The sequence below is a fragment of the Moschus berezovskii genome, chromosome 4, assembly GCF_049115385.1.
Source record: "Moschus berezovskii isolate FMDL1 chromosome 4, NW_MosBer_1.0, whole genome shotgun sequence".
Lineage (NCBI taxonomy): Eukaryota > Metazoa > Chordata > Mammalia > Artiodactyla > Moschidae > Moschus > Moschus berezovskii.
Genome location: NC_142463.1, coordinates 10,896,765 through 10,914,052, shown reverse-complemented (window position 1 = coordinate 10,914,052; position 17,288 = coordinate 10,896,765). Strand labels below are relative to the sequence as shown.

Sequence of the window (17,288 nt, the reverse complement as noted above, 5' to 3'; positions counted from 1 at the left end):
GAGAATCTGATAAAAACAATAAATTCTCAGAAAAATGCAACATATACTTAATGTAGCATATGAATTTAGATGTTACTGGATCCATGAATCCATTTGTGGATCCTAGGGGTTTGAGGATCCCAGGTCTGCTTTAGAAGGTGAAGCTGTGGGCTTTTAAACTATTGGCTGAAATTCTTTGGGATGAATTTTCCTAAGCAATGGTGTCCAAAAGGATTTTCTGAGATGATACGATTTCTATACCTGTACTAAAATCACTAGTAATGTTCCTGAGCACATGAAACGTAGCTACTGTGACTGAAAATTTTTAATTTTTTTTTCCTTTTGTATCTATGTATCCCATAGTGCAGATGTTCTCAACCTGAGGTGACTCTGACCTCCAGGGAAGATTTGGTAATGTCTGGCGACATTTTTGGGGGGTTCTCTGATTGTTAAAACTGGGGGTGCTATTGGCATCTAGTGGATGCTAGATTTAGGAATGGGTGGATCCAGGGATGCTGCTAAATTATATTGCAATGCACAGAACAGCACTACCTCCCAACCCCGACCACAACAAAGAATTATCCAGCCCAAAATATCAATAGTGCCAAGGTTGAGAAACCCTGCTACAGTATAACTTATTTTACTATCTACTAACTGCAGAACCAAACACAAAGTTCAATCACAGTAATATTTTCTTATGACATATCAGCACAAATTAAGATGTTAAATGGACACAGTGCCACTATACCAGACTGGTATGAGGTTTTTTGAGAAGTACTCTTAACTGAATCAGTAAGAAGTAGTTTTTGTTAGTAACTATCTTTATAAAACTAAAATTTCAGGTCAATCAGAGCATTTATTATGCTTCTATATTATAAATGAAAATAGAAAATATTACCAAGAGAAGGTCTTTCAAGAAGGAAATACCAACTATATGAAGTAAACAAGATGTAAAAATACTGTTTTGGGGAAAACATGATAGAAAAATTTAAAACAAACTTCCATTATCTATACCACTTAGAAATCTGTTTTCAAATCTTCCCTTTGAATTAAAAAAAAAATTATCAGTAAGGTTCTATAAGCCTACTAAGTAAGTTTTTATCAAAAATAAAACTGACACTTACATACATATGGTACTTTTACCATAAACTTCCTCCAATATTTCTGCTATTTAACTATGATGAATTATTGCACAAAGAAACCACCCTAAAGTTACTATTAATTATTGAGGAAAAAGTTCAACTGGAACGAAATTAATATTGTACTAGGAAGTGTATTCATTATACCACAATTTGTACCATTATTAAACAGTTTTCATCAAATTTCTCATGCTGACTAAAAATTAAACTCAACTATATAGGATAAAACATGTAACTTTGATTCTCCTGTGTTACTTAGATAGGAATACATGATGTACTTTAAAGAGGTCTCTCTCTCTCTTTTAAAAGCCTTCTTGACTTTGAATGGAGGAAAAAAAGCATCAGTTTGTCAATCTGATCTAACTCATATTTTTCTATCCCAAATCTACAGTCATAGGTGCCTAAGGGTTAGATCCAAATTCAGGGGTTAGCAAAGAGTTGAAATTTTAAAAAGAATGGACTAGATAATTCTCTGCCCAGGTCCCTCCCCAAACCCTCCATCCAACCGAAAAATGTTTTTGGCTTTAATAAATCAAATATTGAACCTATAAACTTGGCTTTACCTTCACTATAACATCAACTTTATAATGCTTTCTAGTCATTTTTTCAGTCATTTCTTTGGCCCCCTGAGCAGTTGAAGTTAAGATCGAGTCCATGCTCTTCGGGCAGCAGTTGAATCCTTGTTCTGTACATCTTGTATTTTCTGTGATAGAGTGGTGATATGAGTTGATTGCATAGTTACCGCAAAATAATGTGAGTGACTTCATGATATCAGAGGTGGTAACTAAGCAGCAACTCCACTGGAAACCATGGCATTTAGATGATCACATATTAATGGTGGGTAATGCACTACCTTCCAACAAAGCTAACTGTGCAGTTAATATAGATTATGACAGGACAATGGTATGACTGCAATACAAGAATATATAACACTTTCTTACTCTGACAAGAATCTTGAGATAAATAGATGCTTATCTTCAAAGAAGGAGGGAAATTTCTTTAAATGTTTTATTACAATGACTATCTCACTCTTGGTTACTGAATGGCACAGAATAAATGATTACTGGAGCTAGCAGGATGTATTCAACTATACTAACTGATTTGGGGGACTGAAAGATGTTCAGAAAACAAACTTCAATGCTTCGTTTAAACCACAAGCTGAAAATTACCTGCAACAAATAGGTAAAACCTTAAAATTAAACAACATAACTACTTCTGACTATTTAAGATGTAACACTTATTATAAACAGAATTTATATTATTCATTCTAATTAGAGAATATCAAATTTCTCTTTGTGACTAAATAATAAAGAACTAAATACAGTGGAGTCACATCTTACATGAGGACTAAGTTCCAAAGTGATGAACAAGGCAAGAATCTTACATAATCAAAATTATTCTTGAAAAATCCCTTAAATTGCTGATAAAGTACACTGATATTAAATTAAATTGCTGATAAACCCATTGTATATGGGTTTGCACATAAAACTGTATATTTACATAGAAAGCTACAATTATATAAAGAATAAATATATACAAAATATAAATTTTAGAATATAACTGAAATTAATTTTTCATTTTTCTCTTTGGAAGACCATGTAGAAATGAATTTATATTAGTAAAATATATATATTATGTAACACCACTGTATAAATTTTAGTCCTAACTATAAAACAGGCAAGATCAATGGTCAACTAAATAATGCACATGAAGTTACTAAGTTTCAACTCTAGAACAACACATGAGACAGGCTAGTCCCACATCTATAAATTGACAAAGAAATAAAATATTCTGCTATCATTTCAGAAAAATAAAAAAGTCACTATATTAAAATATGTTCAAAGAATGGCTTCAGTCCTGAAATGTCAATGTTTTGGGAATAAATTTCCTATTTTAAACAGTATCATAGGAGCATTTTTCTGTGAGAGTACCTCTTTATGCCTTCAGCTAGTAAGGGAAAGTATCAACAAAATATGAGCTAGTATTAATTCCATTACTTGGTATTTCTTTCATTGAAACACTACCTAAGATGTTATGGCAATGAACTTAATGTAACATTTTAAAATTAATCCGTATTTTTACTGGTGATGTTACATGAACAGATTTAAATCTTAAAAAATTTCCATGAAAGTTTGTTATATTCATGCATTTTACAGTTAAGTTGTTCCAAATGCTAATTAACTCACCTTTTATCTCTTTGGTGAATTTTACCCGATGAGAATCAGTCAGAGGTCTTGGTTGCTCATCAATATTATGAATATCAAGAACTTCACACATGAACTGAATTACAGGTTGTGCTTTGTAGAAGGCAGTGGCAGAAACTGAGAAGAAAAACACAAAGGGTACAAATTAATGTTTCCTGAAAAAAACTCAATCTAAGGCTCCATGATAACTACTTATAGAGTTAAAATTACCCTCTTACATATACCTATATATCAATACATATAAAAATATTTCCAAAATTAAGCAGTTTCAACTCGACCTGTTTGACTACAAGCACAACAACAGAAAAACCTAATATTACAGTTTTTATAATCTCTTTCATCATGGGTAACTGAATCATTCCATTCCCCACTACATGTACAGAGCAGTGTCCTGGCTATGAGACAAGGCCTATAAAGGGACAAAGGCCAGAGTGCCTCAGAAGACAAGGTTAGGTATTATTTCTTAAACAAAGCCTTTCGTGCCACCCCAGATTGCTTATCTGTTCTAAGGAGAGCTTTCCCTGTCTTGTACAGATTTGAGAAGACAATAGTATTAAATGTTGCTAGCGCTAATCCAAGCTACAGGTAGTAACAATATTTGCCCAATGTTATCTAGCTACAATCAGCAGTCTTTGAGGAGCCAACTAATATGACTTCTTAATCCTGGATTTTGGAACTAGAAGAGAGCTTTACCAATAGTTAGTACATCACCATCATTCATTTCATAAATACTTGGGCTGCTATTATGTGCTAAAAGATACTGGGGGTACAGTGAAACCAAAACAGACAGTAGGCTGAAAAGTGAAAAGTGCTAGTCTCTCAGTTGTTTCCGACTCTGTGAGATCCTATGGACTGTGGCCCATCAGGCTCCTCTGTCCATGGAATTCTCCAGGCAAGAATACTAGAGTAGGTTGCCATTCCCTTCTCCAGGGGATCTCCCTAACCCAGGGATTGAACCCAGGTATCCTGCATTGCAGGCAGATTCTTTACCACCTGAGTCAACATGCTACCATTTTATTTCCCTACCTAACACACACATGTCCACAGTGGTGCCTTTCTCTTATTCTCCTTGGTTTAGGTTTAAATGTCTTCCACAAAATGTCCCTCATCTCTGGAAGGATATTTAGCAAAGCTTTAAGTAGTTAGGTAGTGAGACTATTGTGGCTATTTTTTTTCTTTAAATCTTTGTTTTTTAATAGTGAGCACATTTTGTATTTTCCTTTATTTCAGAAATAATATATGAATGAAGTCTCAGCATAAAAAATTTAAACATAGATATAAACAATAAAGACTTCTGGCCTCCAAGTATCTTTAAGAAGTAACCATTATTAGTAGCTAATAACTACTGCATGTACTAATTATGGGCACGGACCTACTACATGTCCCTAAAAATAGATAGCTATGTTGGTTTTGTACTTCTATATCTTGTTCTTTTAATATACACTTAGAGATAAAAATGGATATATAACTTTTAAAAACATGATATCAGATAATAAATGTTTTACGACTTGCTTTATTGTTTTATTGTTATTTTAAAACTAACAATGTCTTTCCATGTCAATAATTTCTTTTTAATGGCTTCATATCATTCTGTAGTTTGGGTGCATGGTAATTAAGTGAATATATATCGCATTCCTCTCTTAATGAAAAATAACACAAGTGATAAAACATTAGAAACACTACTCTGGGCTTTGATTTCTTTTCCTCGTTATGTCTCTCAGGGATGGATCTTATATGCACTAATATGGAACTACATCACTCCTTTTCACACTGCAGGCTATCTTACCACCTGGACCTACTGCACGTCCCTAACGATGGATAGCTACGTTGGTTTTGAATTTCCACCCAGAAAAACTTTAGAAATACCTTTACAATTTCAAGCTAACTAAAAGAAGAGAGACTGATAAGACTGTGCCAGCATTCTGGGTATCTTATTTAAATCGTATACATTAAAAAACTGTATACCTACATTCTTCTATTAAAAATGTGAGAGTACCGTTGCACATTAAAATGAGGCTGGCAGGAAATATATCAAATAAACATATACTGCTTCTGTGTTAATTAAAAAAATAAGTGGATAAAGGAAAATAAATATATGGTCATTAACATGCTTATTTTGTCTTTCCTTTAATCCTACAGGTAAACTTTCTTCACTGGATTATTATACTAGCACTCACAATTAATTCGTCTTATCTCACAGAGCTGAAACTACTAAACAAATATTATCCTGTTTAACATTCTATTAATTTTCCTTAGTGTTTACACTTTTAATCATTTTACTATTTACCATCTTCCCTACAGAAATGTAGGCATTTGAGGTGAAAGTTCTTACAAAAGATGGGATAAAATCAGTGAGTACAGCTGAATTAGGCATGAGTTTCAAAGAGCAAGGATCTGTCTCTCTGTCCCTAACATTTTATAAACCTACATATACATGCATTTTTTCCCTTAGTTCCCTTTCACAAATCAACTTGGTTTAACTGAACAAGTAATATTTACACTTAATATTTTAAAAACCTATTAACAAAATATACCACATTAAAACACTAAGGGGAATAAATGTACAATCATTTCTATAGATAATTGCTCTGAAAAAAGCATCAGATAAAATTCAGCACCGTCACTAAAACTTTCACAGTACCAGGACTAGACCATAAAGGAGCTCCCTTAATTTGATAAAAGTTATTCACGAAAATCTATGGTAAATTCAACTTAAGTTAATAGAGAGTGCTAGCTGGCACAGGAATGCAGTTAAAAGAAATAAAAGGACTGGAAAGGAAGAAACAAATTATTCTTCACAGTATGATTGTTGAGAGAGAAAACCCTCTAATCTATAGATAAATTATAGAATAAGAGAGTTCAGCAAAGCTGCTAGATTTAAGATCAACAGATAAAAATAAATTATGTTCTTATATAGTAGCAACCAACTTAAAATGTAATTTTAAAAAAGATACCACTTAAAAGATACCGCTTAACATCACAACAGAGAGTATAAGACACTTGGGATGAAATCTAAACAAAAGATGTAGAAGACTTACAGAAATAACAGGTGTCTTTACTACCATAGAAGATCTAAATATTAATAAATGGAGCAATATACCTTATTAGTATAAATTATTTATAAATTAATCTGTAAATTCAAAGCAATTTCAATCGAATACCAATAAGATATAACCCTCCTGACCTCTGGAACTTAAGAAGCTGATATTAAAATTAACAGGAAAGAGAAATGAAACCAGAACAGCTAAGAGAGTTTCTAAGAATAAGGTCTGCACTAACATTCATCAGGATTTGTTATAATCCTATTCAAGTCAAGAGACTGTGGGGACAAACACAGAGACCAGCAGAATATCCTTCAAAGTCTACCTTATACAGTATACGAAAGATTCCCATTTAGAGAACTGAACATGGAAAGAAAAACAGACATGTAAAGGAAAATACAGAACATCTTTATGACCATGAACGCAAGAAAGAATTTCTTAAGATACAAAAACTATTAAAAAAAAAAAAGTACCACAAACAAAGCTAAAAAAAAACAACAGGAAATGGGTATGCATAATAACACACAACAAATGATTACTATCCAGAATATGTAATGAGTGCCTATAAATCAAGCTTAAAACAGTAACAGTGCCAAAAGAGACATGGCTAGGTATTTCACAGAAGAGAAAATCTGAATGTCAAAAAACAAATTTTCACTATTTCATTTGTAATAAAGGAAATACATATAAAAACTCTATTGAGCTATCATTTTATACCAATCAAAATGGGCCAAAAATGTTACAATGGATAATACAAGCTGACAATAAGCCAAAGGAAGAATGAAGAATGAAAACTCTCATACAGTATGTAGGAATATAAACTAATATAGTCAAGAGCAAACGGTAATTTACAATAAGTTTGAAGAGCATATTTTCCAACTCAACAATTCTACTCTACTGGAATATATGCTCTACAAAAATCCTGTATCTGTGAAAGGCAACATGAATAAGAATACTTACTGTAGCACAGTTTATAATGATAAAAAGAATGGAAACAATCTAAATAACCATCAGTCAAATGGATAAATTTGTATTACATTCATATAAACAAAATAAATGAGCAGGTGCTAGAATTCACATAAATAAAATGGAGAAATAAAAAACTTGAGAGGAATTTGTACAAAATGAGATATTACCAGCTACTTAGATTGCTAGTATCTAGATATGTACAATACACAACTTAGGCAAAAATCATTCTAATTTCATTAAGGTTTTGTGGTACTGTATAACTCACTTAGTGATAATTGATAAAAAATTGTTTTACTGTTGGAAATGTATTCTCTTTAAAAAAAATTTTTTTATTTGGCTGTCCAGGTCTTAGTTGTGGTATGCAGGCTCTTTTTTTTGTTGCTGTTGCAACATGTGGGATGCAGCTCCTTGACCAGGAATTGAGCCCATGGCCCCTGCATTGGGAGATTAGAGTGTTAGAAACTGGACCACCAGGAAAGTCCCTATCCTTATTTTTTAAATTAGGTTTATTTTCTTCTTTTCATGGGTGGCAGCATTAGAATAATGAGAAAAAAAATAAGCTTGGAAATGAAACAGACTTTAATTCTAGATCTAGACTTACTAATTACCATTTTTCAGAATTTCCATTCATTCACATGGAAAATTAGCAAAACACTCATTACTTACAGTATTAGTGTGAAGATTCAATGTAAGATACCTACTTGTGCCCAGAACATGGCAGAAACTCATCAGAACTCTTTTTCTCATTTTTTTGAAGAATTGTCTACTCATGTCTTTTGTGCTCTGATTTATGGAGGTTTTAATTCTAGGCAAAATCATTCTGTCAATGTAAACTAACTCCTTGAAGAAGCTGAATGGGAGAATGTTCTATGAAGAAGTGATTAGGATTCTTTAGTTTGCACTTTACTGTGTCAAAACTGAAATTTTCTGTTAGGATGCAGCTAAAGTACAGATGTGAAAAAAATAATATTTACCATATTTAAGGTAATAAGGACTACGTGTTCCAAATTAGTCCAAGTCCAAATGAAGAGTATAAAATAAAGCAGTAAATAATGTTGGATCCAGGTAAAAACATAACTACAGTTATACTTCAACCTTCTGAGAGGTTATGTGCCTCAATTTTGTATGTTTACTTTCATGGCTCTGAAAGTATAAGAACAGAAATTAAGGTCATTTATTATACAAGGACTTCCCTTGTGGCTCAGCTGGTAAAGAATCTGTCTGCAATGCGGGAGACCCGGGTTCAATCCCTGGGTTGGGAAGATCCCCTGGAGAAGGGAAAGGCTACCCACTCCAGTATTCTGGCCTGGAGAATTCCATGGAATGTATAGTCCATGGGGTCACCAAGAGTCGGACACGACTGAGTGACTTTCATTTCATTATATGATGCCTTTTTATGGTAATAGTGAGCAATTTAGAGGCCATGTTAGACATCTTTGCATGTCTATCATTAACTAGCAAAGTATTACTGACATAGTACTCAGGAGATACTGATAAATCAAAGGGTTGGGTGTTTTTTCTTTTTCTGTTTTTAATAAAAAATATATTTACTAAAGGGTCACTAAAAGGTCACTAAATTATAAAATGAATACAAATATTCACATAACCAACACTCAGATCAAGAACTAAATATTGGTAGTATTCTGGAAACCGCTTCCCTGTCCCCTTCCCAACCTTAATTTACACTTCAACCCTCAAATCCTGGTTCTTATGGTAATCACTTTTCTTTTCAGAATTACAACATAAGTACAGATCACTAAGGACAATTTATTTTTTCCAGTTCTTCAATTTTGTCTAACTGGAAACATAAAACATACAATCTTTTTGAGACTTGCTAAACATTGTTTCTAACTCATTTAAACTAAATATAACTATTTTCTTCATTTCCATTGCTCTGCCTAACACTCCACTGAAGAAATACACAGTTTATCCACTTTAATGTTGGTGGACAGTGGACAGAACTTTGTGCTTTCACTGCCAGGGGCCAAGTTCAACCCCTGGCCAAGCAACTAAGATCCCACAAGGTGTCCTGTGGCAAAAACCAAACAAACAAAAGCCTGATTATTAATGGTGGTGGACTATTTATGCTGGCACTTTCCTTTGGTTATTAGAATAATGTTATGAATATTGTTATAGATGGCATTTTTGATATACATACACATGTATATTTCTCTAATAGAAAAGGTGGTATCTCAGTTGAATTGCTGAGTCTAAAGAAAGCTGAGCATCGAAGAATTGATGTTCTTGAACCGCGGTGTTAGAGAAGACTATTCAGAGTTCCTCAGACTGCAAGGAGATCAAACCAGTCAATCCTCAAGGAAATCAGTTCTGAATAGTCACTGGAAGGACTGATGCTGAAGCTCCAATCCTTTGGCCACCTTATGCAAAGAACTGACACATTAGAAAAGACCCTGATGCTGAGAAAGATTGAAGGCAGGAGGAGAAGGGGACAACAGAGGATGAGATGGTTGAATGGCATCACTGAATCAATGGACGTGAGTCCATTGATTTGAGCAAGCTCTGTGAGTTTGTGATGGACAGGGAAGCCTGGTGTGCTGCAGTCCAAGGGGATCACAAAGAGCTGGACATGACTGAGCGACTGAACTGAACTAAGGATGTGTATCTCTAACTTTCCTGGATAATGCCAAAATCTTCCAAAGTGGTTTTAAGAACTAACTCTCTCACAAGCAGTTTAAGAATTTAATGTTAGCCTTTCCGGGGATGTGACATCTCATTTAAAACAACTATTTGAGGTATAACTTACGTACAATAAAATGTATTTTAACTGTATAGCTCAATGATTTTGACAAATGTATACCTCAATGCTATTTGTGGTTGTTGTTCAGTTGTTGAGTTGTGTCCAACTCTTTCCGACTCCATGGACTGCAGCATGCCAGGACTCCCTATCCTTAACCATCTCTTGGAGCTTGCTCAAAGTCATGACCATTGAGTCAGTGATGCCATCCAACCATCTTGTTCTCTATGCTATTATCACTCCAATTAAGACAAAATATTCATCACCCCCAAAAGTACTTTCCTGCCCCTCTTTAATCAGCTTCCATCACATCTGCTGCAGGCAACCACTGATCTGATTCCTTTCATAATAAATTTGTTCCAGAATTTTACATAATGGAATTATACGGTATACAACATTTCGTTTAGCTTTTTTGCACATCATACTTGAGACTCGTCCATACCATTTTATAGTTAGTTTTTTTAAATTGCTGGATAGTATTTCATCGTGTAAATAAATCACAATTTGTTTCTCAGTTTACTTGTTGCTGGGCATTTGGGTTGTTTCCAGATCCTAGTTATTATGAACATATACAAACCTTTGTATGGACCTATTTTTTCATTTCTCTTGGGGAAAGACCTAAGAATAGTTAGGACATATGGCAAGAAAATATTTAAATTTTAAAAAATCTGCCAAAATATTTTTCAAAGTTGTTGTACAGTTTTATACTCCTACCGTTCCACATTCTTGCCAACACTTTACATTGCTGGGTTTTTTACTTAAGGCTATCTAGCAAGTGTGAAGTGATATCTCATTGTGGTTTTTATCTGCATTTTCCAGATGACCAATGATGTTTAATATCTCTTCAGGTGCTTATTGACCATTCCCATAATCTTTTGTGCAGTGTATATTTTTGGCCACTGTTAAAAATAGTTTGAGTTATGCAAGTTTTTCATATATTCTAGACACAAATCTTTTGTACAGGATATATTATGCAAATATTTGAAACTTTTTCAAATTTCAGTAGCTTGCCTTTTTCATCTTAACAGTGTTCTTAAGAGATGGTTTTCACTTAGATTAGGTTTCCAACATACAAAGAAATCTTTGCTTACTCCAAGGGCATGAATATTTTTCCTCTTTTCTTAGAAGCTTCTCAATTTTAATGTTTTTTTGTACAAATACCTAACTGTTCTAGTATCATTGAGAAGACTATTCTTTCCCCATTGAATTTTGGCCCCTCTGTCAAATATCAATCAACCACATAAGTGTTTATAGCTATTCTAATTACTTTTTAGCTTTTTGGCTAGGATCAAGTGTAGTATCTGCAGCCATTCTGTAACTTGATTTATATGTCCATCTTTACCCTCAGTATCACAGTTTTGCTTACTGTAGCTTTACAGCATGTCTTGAAATCAGGGATTATAAATCTTCCAACTCTGCTCTTCTTCAAAATGGTTTTAACTGTTCTAGATTCTTGGCATTTTCAAATAAATCTTAAAACCAGCTTGCCAATTTATATGTATTTTTTAAAAAGTGAGATTTTTGGTGAGATTCTTGGATTGTATTGGGTCTACAGATCAATTTGGGAATAATGAGCATTCTAACAATTTGAGTCTTCTGTGCCAAGAACATGGTCTGCGTGTGCGCTAAGTCACTTCAGTCGTGTCCGACTCTGTGATCTCATGAACTGCCAGGTTCCTCTGTTCATGGGATTTTTCAGGCAAGAATACTGGAGTGGGTTGCCATGCCCTTCTCCAGGCGATCTTCCCAACCCAGGGACTGAACCTGGGTCTCCTGCATAGTTCCGTTCCGTCGCTCAGTCGTGTCGGACTCTATGAGACCCCGTGGACTGTAGCCTACCAGGCTTCTCCGTCCATGGGATTCTCCAGGCAAGAATACTGGAGTGGGTTACCCTTTCCTTCTCCAGGGGATCTTCCCGACCCAGGAATCGAACCCGGGTCTCCCGCATTGGAGTAGTAGGCAGATTCTTTATCATCTGAGCCACCAGCGACATGGTATCTTTGTTTATTTATCTTTCATAAGAATGTTTTATAGGCTTTCAGTGTAGAGGGTTTGTGTACACATCTCTTTTAAAATCTATTCTTAGTGCTCGCTTTGGTACTACATGTACCAAAAGTGGAATGATACAGAGATTAGCATGGCCCCTGTGCAAAGATGAAAAAAAAAAAATCTATTCCTAAATATTTTAAAAATATTATGAATGGTACATGTGTTTTTCATTTTCCAACTGCTGAATGCCAGTATTATTTATTATACTGCTAGTATTATTAGGCAACTAGTGCCTTGTGATCTGCTTAAATGCATCTATTAATTCTAGTAGGATTTTTTGGGGGGAGTAGATTTCTTAGGATTTTTTTATGTAGACAATTATGTCTTTTGCAAACAGTGATAGTTATATTACTTCCTTTACAATATTACACCTTCATTTCTCTTGGGCACCAGCACAATGTTGGATAGAAGTAGTGAGAGTAAGCATCCTCCTCTTAATCTTATGGCAAAGTCGTTCACTCTTTTTGACACTGAGTATGATGATGAGATGGCTGGATGGCATCACCAACTCGATGGACATGAATCTGGGTAGACTCTGAGAGTTGGTGATGGACAGGGAGGCCTGGCATGCTGCGATTCATGGGGTCGCAAAGTCGGACACGACTGAGCGACTGAACTGAAGTGATGATGATGCCTGCATGCTTTTCTAGATTCTTTGATCAGGTTGGAGAAGTTTCCTTTTACTGCTGCTAAGTCACTTCAGTTGTGTTCAACTCTGTGCGACCCTGTAGACAGCAGCCCACCAGGCTCTGCCGTCCCTGGGAGTCTCCAGGCAAGAACACTGCTAGTGTGTTACAAATTTTTATCATGATAACATTAAAATGTGTCAGATGATTGTTCTGTCTGTTGAGAAGATTACATTGTTTTGGTCAGGTGTCAGATTCAGAGGAATACAATCTCATAAAATTGAGTTGAAACCCCCTTTTTCTTCTGTTTTCTGAAAGAATCTGTGTAAGATTGGTATCATTTTTTCTTAAATGTCAGATAAATTTTAGCAACAAAATCAACTGGGATTGGAGTTTTCTTTGTTAGAAAGGATTATGAATTCAATTTCCTTAACAGATAGAAGGCTATTACAGTTTTCTTTGAGCTAACTTTTTAACATTGTGTTTCATTTATCAAATTAATTAGTATAAAACTGTTTCTAACATTCCCTTATCAACCTTTCAGTTCTGAGAGATCTTTAATGATAAACTCTTCTTTAATTTTTGACACCAGTAATCTGTTTGGTTTTTTCCTTTTTTTTTTTATTAGCCTTCCTAGGAGTTTAAAATTTTTATTAACTGTTTAAAAATAATCAACTTTTGGTTTTACAAATAATAAAATAAGACTTACTCATCCATTTAAATATTCAAGTATCTACTATATCAGGGACTCCTTTGTGGGTTGGAATTTAAAGATGAACCAGGCAAAGCCTCTCCATTTTAAGAACAGATTCTGGTCAAGCAACTCAGTTCATTCCTTCCCCAAACTCCACTAAAACTCAGGTAAGAAATTAAGGAGGAAAAAAAAGCATAAATCTAGAAGGAAGGGAGGATCAAAAATAGAAAATGTACCATTTTAGAAGATGAAAAACAAGTAGACAAGCTGTAGCTGACAGAGCAGATAGAATTCTCAAAAGGTGTGAGAAATGGCAGCATCAGGTACCTCTGAAACCGGTGATAAAAGAATGAAGGTGGTGCAGAGAAATTTAAAAAGCTGTTTGAGAAGCAGGTAGAGTCCTAGATTCCTGTCCATTCACATTGTGGAACAACTGCCTCATCTTTATCCTGGCATAATCTGTAAGTCTATTCTCTGGAAAAAGTAAAAGACTTTTAGGAGGGATGATGTCAGGCACAGCTGAGGGCACAAGACTGTACCCAAAACAAAGAACTAAGTGACCATAAATATTAATTCCTGAATGCAGACACTCCCCAAGCCAAAATCCCCAACTTGGCTTCCAGAATGCAGGTAACAAGACTATTACCCTTCAGGCAGGAGTCTGGAAGTCTCATCTCTGGGTAACTGACCAACTAAGAGGAAAGACCTAACTAAGATCACTAACATTATAGGTTCCCCAGGATCAGCCCAATAAAACCACTCTATGATAAAGCTCAAAGTCAACTAGTCCCACTAATGAATTCAAAGCATCGAGTCAATGTTTTAGATTCCCACTGCATCATGAAGAAATAATCAAGGACACCATATACTTGAAGGAAGCTTCCGAAATGGAGGACCGTAATCAAAACAAATAAACAAACAAAACAGAATGTGGAGGAAGCATAAGCATGTGCAAGAAAAAGAAAACTCTAAGATAAATTATCTTCAGTGAGCACAGAGAAGATACTACCATATGTGAAACAAGAATAGCATGCTATTATAAAATAACATTCAAGAAATAAAAAAATGATTAGAAATTAAAAGCATAATAGCAAAAATGAAAAAGTGAAGAGGTTTAGAGGATAAAGGTAAGTAAATTTTCAAAAAAGCAAAGTAATATAAGGGAAACAAAACTTCACCAAAGCTATTTAAAAAGTGGAACATCACTTTTAAATTTATGAAGGAAAAATTATTTCCAACATAGAAACCCAGATAAGCTTTCATTTAGGTTTGTTGATACATTTTCCAATGTGTAAGGCATAAAAAATTTTTGCTTCTTGTATACCCTTTCCTCAAGAAACTTCTAAATATTAAAAAATGAGGGGTAGGGAGAGAAATGGATACAGAGAATGATGTTTGATCCCAAGAGGACAGCTGTGCACCAAATATGAAGAACATACTCAATTAGCCTGAAGCAGTATGAATCAAGAAACAGATTTGTTGGAAACTGTCACTGAAATTCCTGCTGGAAAATACTTTTTCTAAAGTGAGGTTAGACTAAATAAGCCTGATACGGGTATCTTTACTTGGCTGAGTCTGGCCAGTGTTGATAAACCTGCTGCTTGCCTGTTTCACCCTAAAGAAAGGTTCTGTTTTGTTCTGCTTCTGGGGACTAATTTGAATACTATAAAAATCAAATTGTCAACTTTCACTTTCACTGAGGGATCTTATACCTGAACTTAAGGCAATCATATGAAACAAGCAACACTAATATTGTGATTAATAAATTACTTATTGGAAATCTGTTTTCCTTAAACAAGCATATTTAGTGTGAACTTCTGATTTAAGCAGAATAAATTATAATTATCAAATTCTGCTTATATACTCTGACCATTTTCTTCTAGCAGCAAAACAGATAGTGAATATTCTATAGAAACCTACATTTTACTGAAAAGCACAAAGAAGCAAATAAAGTATATAAAAATAAAAAAACATTTCTCAACTCAGATGTCCTGGGTCAGAGATTTGTCCTGTCAGGAAACTTGCTTCTTAAAGGATACAGGAAAATGCTGTGAATATTAAGAGCATAAGTTTTGGAAACAGAAAAGTTGACCTCTATCACTTAAATGTAAATGACTGTGCCTCTACACTTAATAGGTTACATTACATATACAGTAATATAAATATAAAATACAAACTATGTGATCTTTAGAGGGAAAAAAGTCACTTTAGAGAGAGAAAATTTAGAGATTGTGTCTCTAAACTTCAGTTGGGGGTATCACCTAACTCATACAACTGTGATGAAGTTCAGATGAAATACAGTTGTCTCTTGGTTCTTACGGAAGATTGGTTCTGGAACTCCCTTTGTACATCAAAAAGCGGTGGATGTTCAAGTCCCTTATACAAAATAATGCATTACAGTTAGCCCTCAGAATCCATGGTACCCAGGTAACAAGGGCTGACTGTAATTAATGTAAAATGTTTAGCATTCTATCTGTGACAGGTATCTTCAGGGAGATACAACTAATAAATATCAGATTCTTTTTTTTTTGGCTGTACTGTGACTTGTAGGCTCTTAGTTCCCTGACCAGAGATTGAAACCGTGCCCTTGACAGTGAAACCATGGAATCCTAACCACTGGACTGCCAGGGAACTCCCTATAGTTACTCTGGTACTCTTTAAATGCATACTTAGAAAAACAAAATGCAAATTGCAACTGAGTCTGGCCTAACATAAAAAAGTCTACTGTATTTCACTGACTCTAAAAGCCCGATTACGGTAAGGTACATCAGTACTATATTTGCCAAATTTTCCAATTAAATTGTGACAAACCATCCACTGCAAGACATCTCCCAATTTCAGAGATGATGAAATGTGAAAAAAAAATTTTTCTTTCTTGGATTGGTAAAATTCATTAAATTTAGTTATATAGTTGAGAGTTAAGATATTATATACCATGAAAACAATCATTTTGAAGACAAGATGAAGTCACACAATTAGAATTAAATTGCTTGCTTTCTTAAAGTACTCTTCCATGTTTATCATCACCACAAATTTTACCTAAGCTCCCAATTGTCACTTCCTCAGAGAAAAGTTCCTTTAACACTGAGACTAGAATGGATTCCTTTGTTGCACAGTCCCACTGTATTTATTACTTGTCCGTAATACTCATCATATACTGCTCAATACTAATCTTTCCAGTTGATCTCAAGTTCAATAAAGACTATTTTGTTCAGTAAAATATACCAAGTGCAAAGGTTGCAAAATCATACAAACGAGAAAGGAAACATAAGCAAGTAAGGTGGTCAGTGCAGTACATTCCCTCATGATTTTTCACAGCACCAGTACATATTACTGACAGTTTAAAAACAAACCCATTTAAAATTTTAGGCTTTATTTCATTTCATTAAGATAACAGAGAACTTTAAGAAAAATCCATGTTGATGTACGTATATTTGGTTCATTCATTTAACTTATATATAATAGTATATACCACAATATGACAATATTTATGTACTCATTCCAATTTTGCTTATTCTGTTATTCACAGGAATCAGGATGCTTCTAATTTTCTGCTACAGCAAAAAATATCTCGGTATGCAAGATACCTCTATGGTATATTAAGGGTTTTAAGATATGCTCAATTTCATTTTCACTTCATCTTTTCTAGATATTGAAAACTGCTCTCCAAAGTTGTATCAAATCATACTCGTACAAACATTGCATAAGATATTTCCTTATACTTTATCCTCACCAACAGCTGTTAAAATTTTATAAATCTGATAGGTGTCAAATGGTACTGATCTCACTTGCATTTTTCTGACTAATAATGAATTTGAGAATTTGATTTTCA

The 17,288-nt window shown here is 34.3% G+C and overlaps 1 protein-coding gene and 1 non-coding gene across 4 annotated transcripts in view; one reads left to right on the top strand and one right to left on the bottom strand.

The window, feature by feature from the left end:
- AGO3 (argonaute RISC catalytic component 3) overlaps positions 1-17,288 on the bottom strand; it is a 132,175-nt gene that overhangs the window by 51,545 nt on the left and 63,342 nt on the right. For all 3 annotated transcript variants that reach the window (XM_055402949.2, XM_055402950.2, XM_088835135.1), the window contains one exon: positions 3,305-3,439. In XM_055402949.2, the coding sequence (XP_055258924.1) occupies positions 3,305-3,439 (135 nt within the window). The remainder of the gene's footprint in view (positions 1-3,304; positions 3,440-17,288) is intronic.
- On the top strand, positions 12,173-12,276 carry LOC129541871 (U6 spliceosomal RNA). The gene has a single exon (XR_016037345.1). It is a non-coding gene; the product is annotated as a U6 spliceosomal RNA (small nuclear RNA).